Source organism: Carcharhinus amblyrhynchos, chromosome 4, assembly GCF_965287045.1.
Source record: "Carcharhinus amblyrhynchos chromosome 4, sCarAmb.v2.hapA, whole genome shotgun sequence".
Taxonomy (NCBI): Eukaryota; Metazoa; Chordata; class Chondrichthyes; order Carcharhiniformes; family Carcharhinidae; genus Carcharhinus; species Carcharhinus amblyrhynchos.
In genome coordinates this window covers 139982924-139998492 of record NC_137327.1, presented here as the reverse complement: position 1 = coordinate 139998492, position 15569 = coordinate 139982924, and the positions used below count along the sequence as shown (strand labels likewise).

The window sequence follows — 15569 nt, the reverse complement described above, 5'->3', positions numbered from 1 at the left end:
GTCACCCCCACCCCCACCCCCCACCCCCGGGTATCTCACCCTGCAGTCAATGTCCCTTCACCTCAGCCCCACCTCCCGTCAGTGCCCCGCCCCCCGGGCCAGTGCCCCGCCCCCTAGGGTTGGTGCCCCGCCCCCCGGGTCCGTGCCCCGCCCCCCGGGTCCGTGCCCCGCCCCCTAGGGTTAGTGCCCCGCCCCCCGGGTCCGTGCCCCGCCCCCTAGGGTTAGTGCCCGGCCCTCCGGGTCTGTGCCCCGTCCCCTAGGGTTGGTGCCCCGCCCCCCGGGTCCGTGCCCCGCCCCCTAGGGTTAGTGCCCCGCCCCCGGGTCCGTGCCCCGCCCCCAGGGTTAGTGCCCCGCCCCCTGGGGGGAAGTGCCCCTCGTGCGCCCTTTCTGATGCGCGAACCTGGCTGCGTGCGCGTCCCCGCGGGTGTGTCGGGGTTGCGCGCGGGTGCACGCGGATTCCGGGTGGAGCGGCCGCCATGTCGGAGCCGGAAAACCACCGCATCCGGAACTTCAAAAACAAGGGCCGCGATGCGGAGGTACCGGGGGGGTCAGGGGTGAAGGGTCACAGGGAGGGGTACCGGGGGGTTTAGGGGTGAAGGGTTACAGGGGGGAGGGCTACCGGGGGAGAGGCACTGGGGCTCCCCCCCGCCCCCATCCCCCCCCGCCCCCATCCCCCCCCGCCCCCATCTCCCCCCCCCCCCCCCCCATCCCTCTTCCTCACTGACACTGGTCAACCTCGGCCTTTGCCCCCCCCGGCCCGGATCTCTCCCCCCCGCGGCCCTCCTTCGGGTCTCTCCTGCCCGCTCCTCCTCGGGTGTCTCACTTCCCCCCCCCCCCACCTGCTCCCACCCTGGGGCTTTTCTCCCCCCTCCCCCACCTGTCCCCACCCCGGGAACTTTCCCCCCACGCCCCCCCCCGCCTGCCGCCACCCCCCCCCCCCCGGCCTGCCCCACCCCGACCCCGGGGCCTCTCTCCACGCCTGCCCCCACCCCGGGGCCTCTCTGCCTCTGCCCCCTGGCTGCCCCCACCCTGCCTGTGTCTTCTCCCCCCCCCCAGGGTCTCTCCTCCCAACCCCGCCTTCTTTTTTGAACCAAAACTAGTTTTGATTCACACTAATTCTGTGGTGATGGTGACTGGCTTTAATTTCCACCCTCACTTTTTTTTAGTATTTCTGCGATACTTGTGATATCCTCTACAGTCAAATACAAAATATCTAAAAATAATCAAAATATCGCTGCCATCTATTTCCTTGTTCCTCATAATGACTTCTTGGTTTCTTTTTCAAAGGAGCCAATGCTATCTTTTGCTTCTGTCTTCCTTTTAGTGTACTTTAAAAAAAGCTCTAATTGTCTGTTTTTATCTTTCTCACTAGCTTGCCATGATAGTTTATTTTATCTTCCCTGTTTTTTTAGTCTATTTTTGCTGCGTTCTGAATCTATCCCACTCTTCTGACCTACCACTAACCTTTGCCATTGTATATTTCCGATTTCAGCTCTATATGATCCTCAGGTTCCTTGGTTATCCATGGCAGTTTCTTCCTCCCCTTAGAGTCATTTTTCCTCAGTGGGATATATTTTTGCCCACAGTCGTGAATCATCTCAGTAAATGTTTGCCACTGCTCATCAGGGCAACACAGAATTCTGGCCTCGGGTCACTAGATGGAGTTAGCTTGTTATCCCTGTGTCTGCATGGGTTTCCTCCAGATGCTCCACTTTTCTTCCACATTCCAAAAATGTGTGGGTTAGGTTGATTAGCCATGCTAAATTGTCCCTTAGTGTCAAGGGGATTAGTAGGGTAAATAGGTTGGGTTACGGAGATAAGGCTTGGGTGGGATTGTTGTTGGTGTGGACTCGATGGGCTGAATGACCTCTTTCTGCACTATAGGATTTTATGATTTTATGATTCTATTCTATTCTCTTACCTATTAATCTACGTGACCAGTCCGTTTTGGCCAATTCCATCCTCATATTTTCCTAATTCTCCTTCTTGAAATTATATCATACATTAGAATCATAGAATCCCTCCAGTGCAGAAAGAGTCCATTTATCCCATGGAGTCTACACTGACTCTCTGAAAGAGCATCTTACCCAGGTTCACCCTCCCTCCCGCCCTATCCCCATAACCCCGCGCATTTACCATGGCCGATCTACCTAACTGACACATTTTTAGATGGTGGGAGGAAATCCGCTTTGATCAATACGTCCTAGGGGATCTCTAATCTTGAAATCAGTGATTAAACCTACCTCATTGCACATTACCAGATTCAAAATAGCCTGATCCCCAGTTGGCTTCATAACATTTTCTTCACAAAATCATGCTGAATGCATTCTGTGAAATAATTCTTTTGGCTGCCATTTCCAATTTGATTGGTCCAATCTATATGAAAATTACAATCATCCATGATTGATGCAATGCTTTTTTTTGTACGTGGAGTTGTTATTTCTTGGTTTAAACTCTTTCCTATGATGTGGCTACTTTTTGGGGGCTCCACAATACTCCTACTGCTCTCTTCCTCCCTTTGGTATTTGTCACTTCTACCCAAATCAACTTCACATCCTGAGCCTAGATCGCCCCTCAGAACTGTGCTTATTTCCTCTTATTAGCAGAACTGTTCCATCACAATATCCGCCTTCCTAAAAGTCAAATAACCCTGAATATTGATTTCCCAATTTTAGACTCCTTGCAACCATTTCTCAGTAAATGCTATCAGATTATATCCATTTAACCGTATTTGCACCTTTACCTCATTTGTTTTAAAGATAGAAGGATGGTAGGAGTTGGGGGCCTGAATGCGATCACTGTCACTAGAGAGGCGGTGCTCGATAGACTAGCGGGACTGATGGTGGACAAGTCCCCAGGACCGGATGGAATGCATCCCAGGGTTCTGAAGGAAATGGCAGAGGTGATAGTGGATGCCCTAGTGATTATTTTCCAAACCTCGCTGGATTCCGGGGAAGTGCCGGAAAATTGGAAAACGGCTAACGTTACGCCTCTGTTTAAAAAGGCTAGCAGACAAAAGGCAGGGAATTATAGGCCGGTTAGTTTAATGTCTGTTGTAGGAAAAATGCTTGAATCCGTCATCAAAGAAGAAATAGCGAGGCACCTTGAGAAGAATTGTTTGATAGAGCAGATGCAGCACGGATTCGTTAAGGGGAAGTCGTGTCTGACGAATTTATTGGAATTCTATGAGGATGTGTCTAGTGCGATGGACGGAGGGGAACTGGTGGATGTGGTGTTTCTCGATTTTCAGAAGGTGTTTGATAAGGTGCCGCACAAAAGGTTGTTACAGAAGGTTGGGGGCATGGAGTTGGGGGTAAGGTGTTAGTGTGGATAGAGGATTGGCTGTCAAACAGGAGACAGAGAGTAGGTGTCAGTGGGTGCTATTCGGATTGGCAGTTGGTGACTAGTGGAGTGCCCCAGGGATCGGTGCTGGGGCCTCAGCTATTTACCATTTATATAGATGATCTGGAGAGGGAGCTGAGTGTAAGGTGTCGAAATTTGCTGATGACACAAAGATAAGTGGAAAAGCAAATTGTGCGGAGGGTGTAGAAAGTCTGCAGAGGGATCTAGATAGGCTAAGCCTATCTAGAGCGAGGACCTGGCAGATGGAATACAGTGTTGGCAAGTGTGAGGTTATCCACTTTGGCAGGAATAATAGTAGGAGGGACTACTATTTAAAGGGCGAAAAGCTGCAGCATGCTATGGTGCAGAGGGACCTGAGGGTCCTTGTGCATGAATCGCAAAAACCCAGCCTGCAGGTGCAGCAGGTGATCAGGAAGGTCAATGGGATGCTGGACTTCATAGCGAGGGGGATTGAATATAAAAGTAGGGAGGTCTTGCTGCAACTGTACAGGGCACTGGTGAGGCCGCAGCTGGAGTACTGTGTGCAGTTTTGGTCGCTGCACTTGCGCAAGGATATATTGGCCTTGGAGGGAGTGCAGAGGAGGTTCACTAGGCTGATACCGGAGTTGAGGGGGTTGAACTATGAAGAGAGGCTGAATAGGCTGGGCTTGTACTCGTTGGAGTTTAGAAGGATGAGGGGGGATCTTATTGAGACATATAAGGTGATGAAGGGGATGGATAGGTTAGAGGTTGAGCGGTTCTTCCCGCTCAAAAAGGACAGCAGGACCAGAGGGCACAGCCTCAAGATAAGGGGGGGGTGGTTTAGAACGGAGTTGAGGAGGAACGTCTTCACTCAAAGGGTGGTGAATCTCTGGAATTCTCTGCCCGTTGAAGTGGTGGAGGCTGCCTCACTAAATATATTTAAGACATGGGTAGATAGGTTTTTGGTAGGCAGGGGGATTAAGGGTTATGGGGAGAAAGCGGGAAAGTGGAACTGAGCCACTTCAGATCAGCCATGATCTTATTGAATGGCGGGGCAGGCTCGAGGGGCTAGATGGCCTACTCCTGTTTCTTATGTTTCTTATGTTTTTATAATATGTGCATTAAAATACAGAACTCTTAATTTTGTTTTTTCTATCAGAGAAATCAAGAGGGCAAAAAGGGGACACAAGATTGTTTTGGCAGATAAGGCAAAGGGCAATCCAAAGAGCTTCTACAAATGTGTAAAGGGCGAAAGAGTATCTAGGGAGAGAGTAGGGCCTCTTAATGATCAACAAGGTCATCTATGTGCGGATCTGCAAGAGATGGGTGAGATCCTAAATGAATATTTCTCATCAGTATTTACTGTTGAGAAAAGCATGGATGTTAGGGAACTTGGGGAAATAAATAGTGATGTCTGAGGAGTGTATGTATTACAGAGAAGGAGGTGCTGGAAGTCTTAAAGCACATCAAGATAGATAAATCTCTGGGACCTGATGAAGTGTATCCCAGGACATTGTGGGAGCCTAGGGAGGAAATTGTGGGCCCCTGGCTGAGATATTTTAATCATCAGTAGCCACAGGTGAGGTGCCTGAAGATTGGAGAGTGGCAAATGTTGTGCTTTTGTTTAAAAAGGGCTGCAGGGAAAAGCCTGGGAACTGCAGGGCAGTGAGCCTCACATCTGTGGTGGGTAAATTGTTAGAAGGTAATTTGAGAGACAGGATTTACAAGCATTTAGAGATGCAAGGGCTGACTAAGGACAGTCAGCATGGCTCTGTGAGTGGAGAATCATGTCTCACAAATTTGATTTTTTGAAGGGGTAACCAAGAAGGTAGATGAGGGGAGTGCAGTTGATGTTGTCTAAATGGATTTTAGCAAGACCTTTGACAAGCTGTACCACATGATGGGTTGTTGCATAAGGTTAAATCTCACAGGATTCAGGGTGAGGTATCTAAATGAATACAAAATTGGCTTCTTGACAGAAGCCAGAGGGTGGTTGTAGAGGGTTGTTTCACAAACTAGAGGTCTGTGACCAGCGGTGTGCCTCAGGGATCAGTGCTGCGTCCACTGTTATTTGTCATTTATATTGATGATTTGGATGAGAATATAGGAGGCATGGCTAGGTAGTTTGCAGATGACACCAAGATTGGTGGCATAGTGGACAGTGGAGAAAGTTATCTTCCAATTGCAATGGGATCTTGATCAATTGGGCCAGTGGGCTGACGAATGGCAGATGAAGTTTAATTTAGACAAATGCGAGGTAATGCATTTTGGTAGATTGAACTAGGGCAGGAGTTACTCAGTTAATGGTAGGGTGTTGGGGAGAGTTACAGAACAAAGAGATCTAGGGGTACATGTTCATAGCTCTTTGAAAGTGGAGGCACAGGTGAAGGCGGCATTTGGCATGCTTGGTTTCATCAGTCAGAACATTGAATACAGGAGTTGGGATGTCTTGTTGAAGTTGTACAAGACATTGGTACGGCCACACTTGGAATTCTGTGTGAAATTCTGGTCACCCTATTATAGAAAGAATATTATTAAACTAGAAAGAGTTCAGAAGAGATTTACTATGATGCTACCAGGACTTGATGGATTGAGTTATAAGGAGAGGCTGGATAGACTGGGATTTTTTTTTCTGGAGCGTAGGAGGCTGAGGGGTGACCTTATAGAGGTTTATAAAATGAGCGGCACAGGTTAGCTAGATAGTCAATATCTTTTCCCAAAGGTAGGGAAGTCCAAAACTACAGGGCATAGGTTTAAGGTGAGAGGGGAGAGATACAAAAGTGTCTAGAGGAGCAATTTTTTCACACAAAGGTGGAGAGTGGCTGGAACAAGCTGCTAGAGGTAGTAGTAGAAGGGGGTACAATTTTGCCTTTTAAAAAGCACATGAATAGTTACATGAGTAAGATGGGTATAGAGGGATATGGGCCAAATGTGGGCAATTGGGATTAGCTTGCGGGTTTTGAAAAAAAGGGCGCCATGGACAAGTTGGGCCAAAGGGCCTGTTTCCATGCTGTAAACCTCAATGACTCTATGACTCTATCACTTTTCCTTGCACTAAATTCTAGGGACAATCGACATGTCCCTTTCATTTCCATGTCTTCCTACTTTGCTTTCACTTTTTCTGCCTTTTGTTTCTAACCCATCTCCATCTCTAATTCGCTGCTCAAGTACCCATCCTCCTCCCATACTAGTTCAAAGCCTCCCCAACAGCACCAGCAAACACCCTGCAAGGAGACTGGCACCAGTTCTCTGGGGTGTTACCCATCCAATTTGAGTGGCATGGTAGCACAGTGATTAGCATTGCTGCCTCTCAATGCCAGGGACCTGGGTTTGATTTCCGGCTTGGGTTACTGTCTGTGTGGAGTTTGCATATTCTCCCTGTGTCTGCATGGGTTTCCTTCCGGGTGCTCCGGTTTCCTCCCACAGTCTGAAAGACATGCTGGTTTGGTGCATTGACTTGAACAGGTGCTGGAATGTGGCAACTAGGGGAATTTCACAGTAATTTCATTGTCATGTTAATGTAAGCCTTACTTGTGACTATTAAATAAATTTAAAAAAATTAATGTAACAGTCATAGCTAGGGTGTAGGGAAATATCAACTTAATATAAGGTAGGTCCACTCAAAAGTCTGGTGGCAGCAGGGACAAAGGTGTTGTGAGTCAGTTGGTATAATGTGTACTGCAACTGCTGTCTCCTTATCCTCCCCTTTCAAATGTTCTGTAGTTGCTCTGTGACATGCTGGACCCTATCCCCAGGGAGGCAACATATCCTGGAATCACGTTTGTGGCCTTAAAAGTGCCTATATGTTCCCTTTACAGTTGAATCCCCTATCACTATAGTCCTACTCCTCTTTGTCCCCCTCCATCTGCACAGTTGAGCCACCTATGATATAATGGGCTTAGCTTCTGCTGCATTCCTCTGAGAAGTCGTTACCCCAACAGTATGCAAAGCAGCATATCCAGTTGAGAAGGCTGTGACCTCAGGGAACTCCTACGTTACCTGGCTACCTCCACTCTGTCTGACAGTCACCCTTTCTTTATTTTTTATTCATTTATGGGAGTGGGCATCACATTTATTGCCTATCCCTAATTGCCCTTGAGAAGAGGTGGCAACTCCATCTTGAATTGCCACAGTCCTTGAGGTGAGCCATAGTGCAGTTAGGGAGAGAGTTCCAGGATTCTGATCTAGTGACAGTGAATGAACAGTACATTTCCAAGTCAGGATGGTGAGTGACTTGGAGGGGATTCCTCAGGCAATGGTGTTCCCAAGTCTGCCTCTGCAGACTGACCCTGGAGTGTGACCACCCCTCTTAAGATGCTTGCCACAGAAATCACAGCCTTACAGATGCTCCAAAGTGACTCCAGTCATTGCTCCAATTCCTAAACACAGATGGCAGCTAAACTGTTTTGTCATGACTTGTCCTTGGATAACTTATTATTTCCAAGTTTGAGAATTTTAGTAACACTAAGGACCTGCTCCTATTTAAGATGCTAACTCTGTTACAACAGACCTTGCATTCATTCTTACTATACTATCAAAGGGTAGAATGGATACACCCCAATTCCTACTTAGCAATCAGCTTCGTAACTACGATGCTGATTGCCGGACACTTCCCTATTGCCCTTGGCAAGGTGATGGTGAGCTGCCATCTTGACCCACTGTAATCGATGTAGTGTAGGTACATCCACATTGCTATTAGGGAGGGAATTTCGTGATTCTGACTTGGGGACAGTGAAACGTAGAAACATGGAACTGTATAGGCCCTTCGGCCCTCGAAACCAAAATCAAGCTATCCCACTCCCTATCATTCTGGTACGCTCCACGTGCTTATCCAATAACTGCTTGAAAGTTCCTAAAGTGTCCGACTCCACTATCACAGCAGGCAGTGCATTCCACACCCCAACCATTCTCTGAGTAAAGAACATACCTCGGACATCCCTCCTATATCCCCCACCATGAACCTTATAGTTACATCCACTCGAGGAAATAGTCTCTGATCATCCACTCTATCTATCCCCCTCATCATCCTATAAACCTCTCTTAAGTCGCCTCTCATCCTCCTCCGCTCTAAAGAGAAAAGCTCCAGCTCCCTCAACCTTTCCTCACAAGACCTACCCTCCAAACCAGGCAGCATCCTGGTAAATCTCCTCTGCTTCCACAACCTTCTTATAGTGAGGTGACCAGAACTGAACACAATATTCCAAATGTGGTCTCACCAAGGTCCTGCACAGTTGCAGCATAACCCCACGGCTCTTAAACTCTAACCCCCTGTCAATAAACACTAACACACTAGACTGACCGGCCTATAATTGACGGGGTCATTCCTATTTCCTTTCTGGAAGAGAGGAACAACATTCGCCACTCTCCTGTCATCTGATACTATCCCTGTGGATAGTGAGGACCCAAAGATCAAAGCCAAAGGCTCTGCAATCTCCTCCCTTGTCTCCCAAAGAATCCTAGGATATATCCCATTTGGCCTAGGGGACTTATCGACCCTCAGGTTTTTCAAAATTGCTAATACATCTTCCCTCAGAACGCTACCTCCTCCAGCCTGTATCACACTCTCATCCTCAAAAACATGGCTCTTTTCCTTGGTAAACACTGAAGAAAAGTATTCATTCAACGCCTCTCCTATCTCTTCTGACTCCAGGCACAAGTTCCTACTACTATCCTTGACCGGCCCTAACCGCACCCTGGTCATTCTTTTATTTCTCACATAAGAGTAAAAAGCCTTGGGGTTTTCCTTGATCTGACTTGCCAAGGACTTCTCATGCCCTCTCCTAGCTCTCCTAAGCCCTTTTTTTTAGCTTTATTCCTTACTATCTTCTAACCCTCAAGCGACCCAACTGAACATTATTTCCTCATCCTTGCATACGCTTCCTTTTTCCTCTTGACAAGACATTCAACCTCTTTCGTGAACCATGGTTCCCTCACTCGGCCATTTCCTCCCTGCCTGACAGGGACATACCTCTCAAGGACACACAGTATTTGTTCCTTGAACACGCTCCATTTTTCGTATGTGCCCATACCTGACAGTTTCTGTTCCCATTTTATGCTCCCTAATTCTTGCCTAATCACATCATAATTACCCCTGTCCCAGTTATAAACCTTGCCCTGCCATGTGACCCTATCCCTCTCCATTGCAATAATGAAGGACACTGAATTGTGATCACCGTCTCCAAAGTGCTCTCCCACAAACAAATCTAACACTTGGCTCGGTTCATTACCCAGTACCAAGTCCAATGTGGCCCTACCTCTTGTCGGCTTATCCACATATTGTGTCAGAAAACTCTCCTGCACACACTGTACAAAAAGTGTCCCATCCGAACTATTCGACCTATAAAGGTTCCAATCAAAATTTGTAAAGTTAAAGTCACCCGTGATAACCACCCAGTGACCTCCACACCTATCCATTATCTACTTTGCCATTTCCTCCTCCACATCCACATTTTTATTAATGATCTGGATGAGGGTATAGTTGGGTGGATTAGTAAATTTGCTGATGACACCAAAGTCGGAGGTGTGGTAGATAGTGAGGAAGGGTGTCATAGTTTGCAGGAAGACTTAGACAGGTTGCAGAGCTGGGCCAAGAGGTGGCGGATGGAGTTTAATGCGGAGAAGTGTGAGGTAATTCACTTTGGTAGGAATAACAGATGTGTTGAGTATAGGGCTAATGGGAGGACTTTGAATAGTGTGGATGAGCAGAGGGATCTAGGTGTATGTGTACATAGATCCCTGAAAGTTGGGAATCAAGTAGATAAGGTTGTTAAGAAGGCATACGGTGTCTTGGCGTTTATTGGTAGGGGGATTGAATTTAGGAGTCGCAGCGTTATGTTGCAACTGTACACAACTCTGGTGCGGCCGCACTTGGAGTACTGTGTGCAGTTCTGGTCCCCACATTACAGGAAGGATGTGGAGTCTTTGGAGAGGGTGCAGAGGAGGTTTACCAGGATGTTGCCTGGTATGGAGGGGAGGTCCTATGAGGAGAGGCTGGGGGATTTGGGGTTGTTTTCGCTGGAAAGAAGGCGGCTAAGAGGGGATCTTATTGAAACATATAAGATGATTAGAGGTTTAAATAGGGTGGATAGTGATAGCCTTTTTCCCCGGATGGAGAAACCTAGCACGAGGGGGCATGGTTTTAAATTAAGGGGGGGTAGTTATAGGACGGATGTCAGGGGTAGGTTCTTTACCCAGAGGGTGGTGAGGGATTGGAATGCCCTGCCTGCTGCACTTGTAAATGCGCCTAGTTTGGGGGCGTTTAAGAGATCCGTGGATAGGTTTATGGACGAGAAGGGATTGGTTTAGGTTAGTGGGTCATTGTTTTGTAACTGGTCGGCGCAACATCGTGGGCCGAAGGGCCTGTTCTGCGCTGTAATGTTCTATGTTCTATCCCTATTACTATTTGGGGGCCTGTGGAAAACTCCTAACAACGTGACCGATCCTTTCCTATTTCTAATGTCAGCCCATATTACCTCAGTAGACAGCCCTCGAAATTCCTTTCAGCAGCCGTTAAACTATCCTCAATTAACAATGCTACTCCTCCACCTCTTTTACCGCCTTCCCTAATCTTACTGAAACATCTATACCCCAGAACTTCCAACAACCATTCCTGTCCCTGTTCTAACCATGTCTCTGTAATAAAGAACAAAGAACAGTACAGCACAGGAAACAGACCCTTCGGCCCTACAAGCCTGTGCCGCTCATTGGTCCAACTAGACCATTCGTTTGTATAAATGGCCACGACATCGTAGTCCCAAGTACCAATCCACGCTCCAAGTTCACCTACCTTATTCCAGATGCTCCTTGCTTTGAAGTAGACACACTTCAACCCACCTTCCTGTCTGCCAGTACACGCCTGCGACCTTGAGACCCTCCTCAATACCTCACTACACTCAATGCTGGCTTCTGGACTACAGCTTGTTTTCCCATCCCTCTGAAGAGCCATAGCAAATTTCCTTCCCAGGATATTGCTGCCCCTCTGGTTCAGGTGCAAACTGTCTTGTTTGTACAGGTCCCACCTTCCCCAGAATGTGCTCCAATTATCCATGTGACTGAAACTCTCTCTCCTACACCATCCCTGCAGCTACATGTTTATCTGCATCTCCCCCTGTTCCTCAACTCACTAGCACATGGCACCAGCGACAAACCAGAGATGACAACATGTTTTGTCCTGGCTCTCAGCTTCCAACCTAGCTCCCTAAATTCCTGTCTTAAATCCCTGTCTCTCTTACCTATGATGTGGGTATGCCTGCGTTGGACTGGCGTAAACACAGTAAAAAGTCTGACAACACCAGGTTTTAGTCCAACCGATTTATTTGATAATATTCTCACAAGCTTTCGGGGTTAGTCCCTTCGTCAAGTGAACCTGACGAAGGGACTAACCCCGAAAGCTTGTGAGTATATTATCAAATAAATAGGTTGGACTAAAACCTGGTGTTGTCAGACTTTTTACTCTCTTACCTATGTCATTGGTACCGATGTGTATTTAGAGCAAGTAAGTGCTGCTTGATCTTGGGTTCGGACATAGCTCGGCACAACATTGAGGGCTGAAGGGCCTGTACTGTGCTGTACTGTTCTATGTTCACTCTCACTGGGGTTTCCCTTCTTCGTACCCTCCACCACCAGGGACGAGAGAGGTGGGGGAAGAGAGGGGGTCATTGTTGGCAGGACCGGATGATCCCGTTGGTGGGAATAGCTGGAAAATCGGGCAACTCCAAGTGCATGTTTCAAGAACTAAAATCTACAGCCTGGATTTAAAATAGATATTTTGTTTTGATCCCTGTAGGGACCGATAAATTTTTAAGAGGTTTGAATTCCCAATGACTGACTCGAAGGATCACACAGCAAGATATTGTGTTGAGGTGTTTACTACAAACATACTAATATCAACGTTAACTTAACATTACTTAGTAGACAACTAATACAAGAGATCACAGAAAAAATATCACCTCTTCTGAACGTGACTGTAATCTCCACCCCACGTTTTATACATGATATTATACTCTCTGCAGAATTGTAGTTTTTCCAGGAACCAGTTTAAAGTTACTCTCAGCTTCCAGATGGCTTGCTCTTCTCCTTTTCACTGTGTCATTATGTCTAGTGTCTGTCAAAAGTTGTTTTCCTCAGTCTTTGAGAATCGTTAAAATGAATTCCAGCAGCAAGTCCCATTCAGGGGTTTGGCAAGGAAAATTTTCCAGAGTCCTTCAATTTCCATAGGTTCTATTTCTTCAATCAGAGAACAAGCTCTCACCATAACTCTGTCTGGTGTCTAACAGAGAACAGCTTTTCCCCTGCTACTCTCTCTCTTTCTCTGAATCTGACTGCCTGAGAGTCCATAAATCTGTGTGTCCAGGTGTGAAAGCTCAGCTTTCAATGGGACATGAATTGGGCCCCAGTTCACATGGTAAGCAGGAACTAGTAGGAAGTTACAAGCTCCATTTTACTTTGAGTAAGAGAATTTAAAACATAACCATCTTATAACCTTCTACTCTGCTTCAGCTCCTCTACATCCTCTTATACAATAAATAATCCATCACATTTCTCTCTTTCTTTTGCTCTGAAGAAGTCTTTTCAACTCAAAATATGAACTTTGTTTTTCTCTGCACATATGCTGCCAGACCTGTTGGGTTTTCCAACATTTTCTGTTTTTGTTTCACATTTCCAGCATCCACAGTATTTTGCTTTTATTAGAAAACCTCACAGCTGGAACTGCAAAATAAGAATTGTGGACCAGAGTGAGCATCCACTGTTGGAGGGATCTTTTTAGACAATAAGTTATGTTTGGATGGTGATTTTATCTCATCCCCCAGTCAACCTCTAACAAATGCTGTAACATATTGATTCTGATTTGTTGAGATGACTGTCATTTCTGAAAACTTGATGAGGAATTGCAAAGCATTGTGCAAGTAGTGTAGGTATTATGTAAAGTGTTCAGTACATTTAACTTGTAAGATCACTGAGAGAATATTATGGTTTCTGTGGTCACTGACTAATGATGTATTTGTCTTTTTTAATATTACAGACAATGAGAAAACAGCGAAATGAAATCACAGTTGAGTTACGAAAGGTAAGTATTGGAACCTCAGTCACCAGCTTTTGTGCTGGATTTGCTTTCGGTTTCAGTCACTTCTTTACACCCACCCCGCAAACTACTCCCCCATTAATGAAATGGCAGCCAGCCCTGATGTAAACAGAGACAACACATTTACTTCATAATCAGTACTATTCCAGCCGGAGGGAGGCGCGGGTCGCAGCGCCGCTGCAGCCGGAGGGAGGCGCGGGTCGCAGCGCCGCTGCAGCCGGAGGGAGGCGCGGGTCGCAACAGAGTTTGGGACTGGTATGTGTGCAGGAAGTATCTCCAGCTGCAGCTCATGGAAGTCCATGTTTCAGAGCTGGAGGGGCAGCTGGAGACACTGTGGAGCTCTGTGAGGCGGAGAGTACAGTGGATAGCACGTATAGAGAGGTAGTCACACTGCAGACTCAGATTCCAGATGCAGGAAGGGAACGGGTGACCACCAGACAGAGCGAGAGCTCGGCAAGCAGTGCAGGAATCTCCTGTGGCCATTCCCTTGCAAAACTGATATACGGTTTTGGATGCTGTTGAGGGGAATGGCCTCCCTGGGGAAAACAGCAACAGCCAAATCCACTGCACCATGGTTGGTTCTGCTGCAGAGAGGAGGGGTAAGAAGTGTGGGAATGCAATCATTATAGGGGATTCAATTGTAAGGGAAACAGACAGGTGTTTCTGCGGCCGCAAACAAAACTCTAGGATGGTACGTTGCCTTTCTAGTGCTGGGGTCAAGGATGTCTCAGAGCAGCTGCAGGACATTTTGAAGGGGGAGGGTCAATAGTCAGTGGGCGTGGTACATGTTGGTACAAGCGACTTAGATTAAAAAAAGGATAAGGTCGTAAAAGCAGAATATAGGGAGCTAGGAAGCAAGCTGAAAAGTAGGACCTCAAAGATAGTGATCTCAAGGTTACTACTGATGCCACATGCTAGTCAGAGTAGAAACAGCAAGATACAGAGGAGGAATATATGGATGAAGAGATAGTGTGAGGGGGAGGTTTTCAGATTTCGAGGGCATTGGAACTGGTTCTGGGAGAGGTGCAACCCGAACAAACTGGACAGGATACGCCTGGGCAAGACTGGGACAGATGTTCTTGAGAGGGGGTATTTTCTAGAGTGGTTGGGGAGGGTTTAAACTAATATGGCAGGGGGATGAGAATCTTTGCAAGGATTCAGAACAGAGGGAATTAAGAGCAAGAGGAAAAGATGATAAGGAGAATAAGGAAAGTGAGAGGCAGAGAAATCAAGGGCTAGAGTCAGATGAGGATTGAGTTTAAAAAAAACAAAGAACAACACAGCACAGGAAACAGGCCCTTCGGCCCTACAAGCCCGTGCTGCCCATTTTAACACTCAGTGAGTGCCTCATTCCAACCCTCCTCCTACCTGCGACTATTGTCTACATCTCAGGGACTCCACAATAAAGGGGTGCAAATTTAGGGAATTATATGTGTGCCAGTTTAAGGGATGTTCGATTTAGGGATAATTTATTAACACCAATCAGCCTAAAAGCACATTTTTGGGGTGTGTGAGGCAACCGGAGCACCCGGAGAAAATCCACGCAAGCACGGGGAGAATGTGCAAACTCCCACAGACACTGACCCAAGCCGGAGATCCAACCCGGGTCCCTGTATCTGCACAGCGAACAGTGATAGTCACTGAGCTGTCGTGTTGCCCGTCAGTTGGTCCAGTTTAAGCGAACACTAACGACGTGAAGCTCTAGGCAACTCTCGAAGCAACATCCAAGAGCAGCCCTCGCACGACCCACCACATGTTTGCCCCTTGTTGGCCAACAAGGCAGACCAAATCACCTGTGGATGTAAAAAAGACATCAATAAACATACAACAGCCTATACAAACATTCACGGAAGATCCCCAATAGCTCAAACGTAAGAGACAAGTGAGCCATAAAATTTGTTGGATGGCTGATAGGAATCTATTGATTCCCAGGAATGTCCTGAGGCTCTTGATCCTTAACTAGAACATTCTTTTGTATCCCTCCATCTCTAGTCTGCTCCTGTGCCTATCTAGGTAAGCCTTAAACAACCCTAGTGTGTCTGCCTCCACCACCCTACTTGGCAGTGCATTCCACGCCCCCACAACCCTCTGTGTGAAAAACCTCCCTTTAACATCTCAAGTAAACCTCGCACCCCCCCCCCCCCCACCCCCCCACTTGAGCCCA

At 47.1% G+C, this 15569-nt stretch overlaps 1 protein-coding gene across 2 annotated transcripts in view; it reads left to right on the top strand.

Annotated features, from left to right (window-relative positions):
* Nucleotides 1–428: 428 nt before the first annotated feature.
* Nucleotides 429–15569, top strand: part of LOC145342408 (importin subunit alpha-4-like) — a 133683-nt gene continuing 118542 nt past the window's right edge. For both annotated transcript variants that reach the window (XM_080187968.1, XM_080187967.1), the window contains exons 1-2: nucleotides 429–536; nucleotides 13346–13390. In XM_080187968.1, coding sequence (XP_080044094.1) covers nucleotides 477–536; nucleotides 13346–13390 — 105 coding nt within the window. In that variant the 5' untranslated portion in view covers nucleotides 429–476. The remainder of the gene's footprint in view (nucleotides 537–13345; nucleotides 13391–15569) is intronic.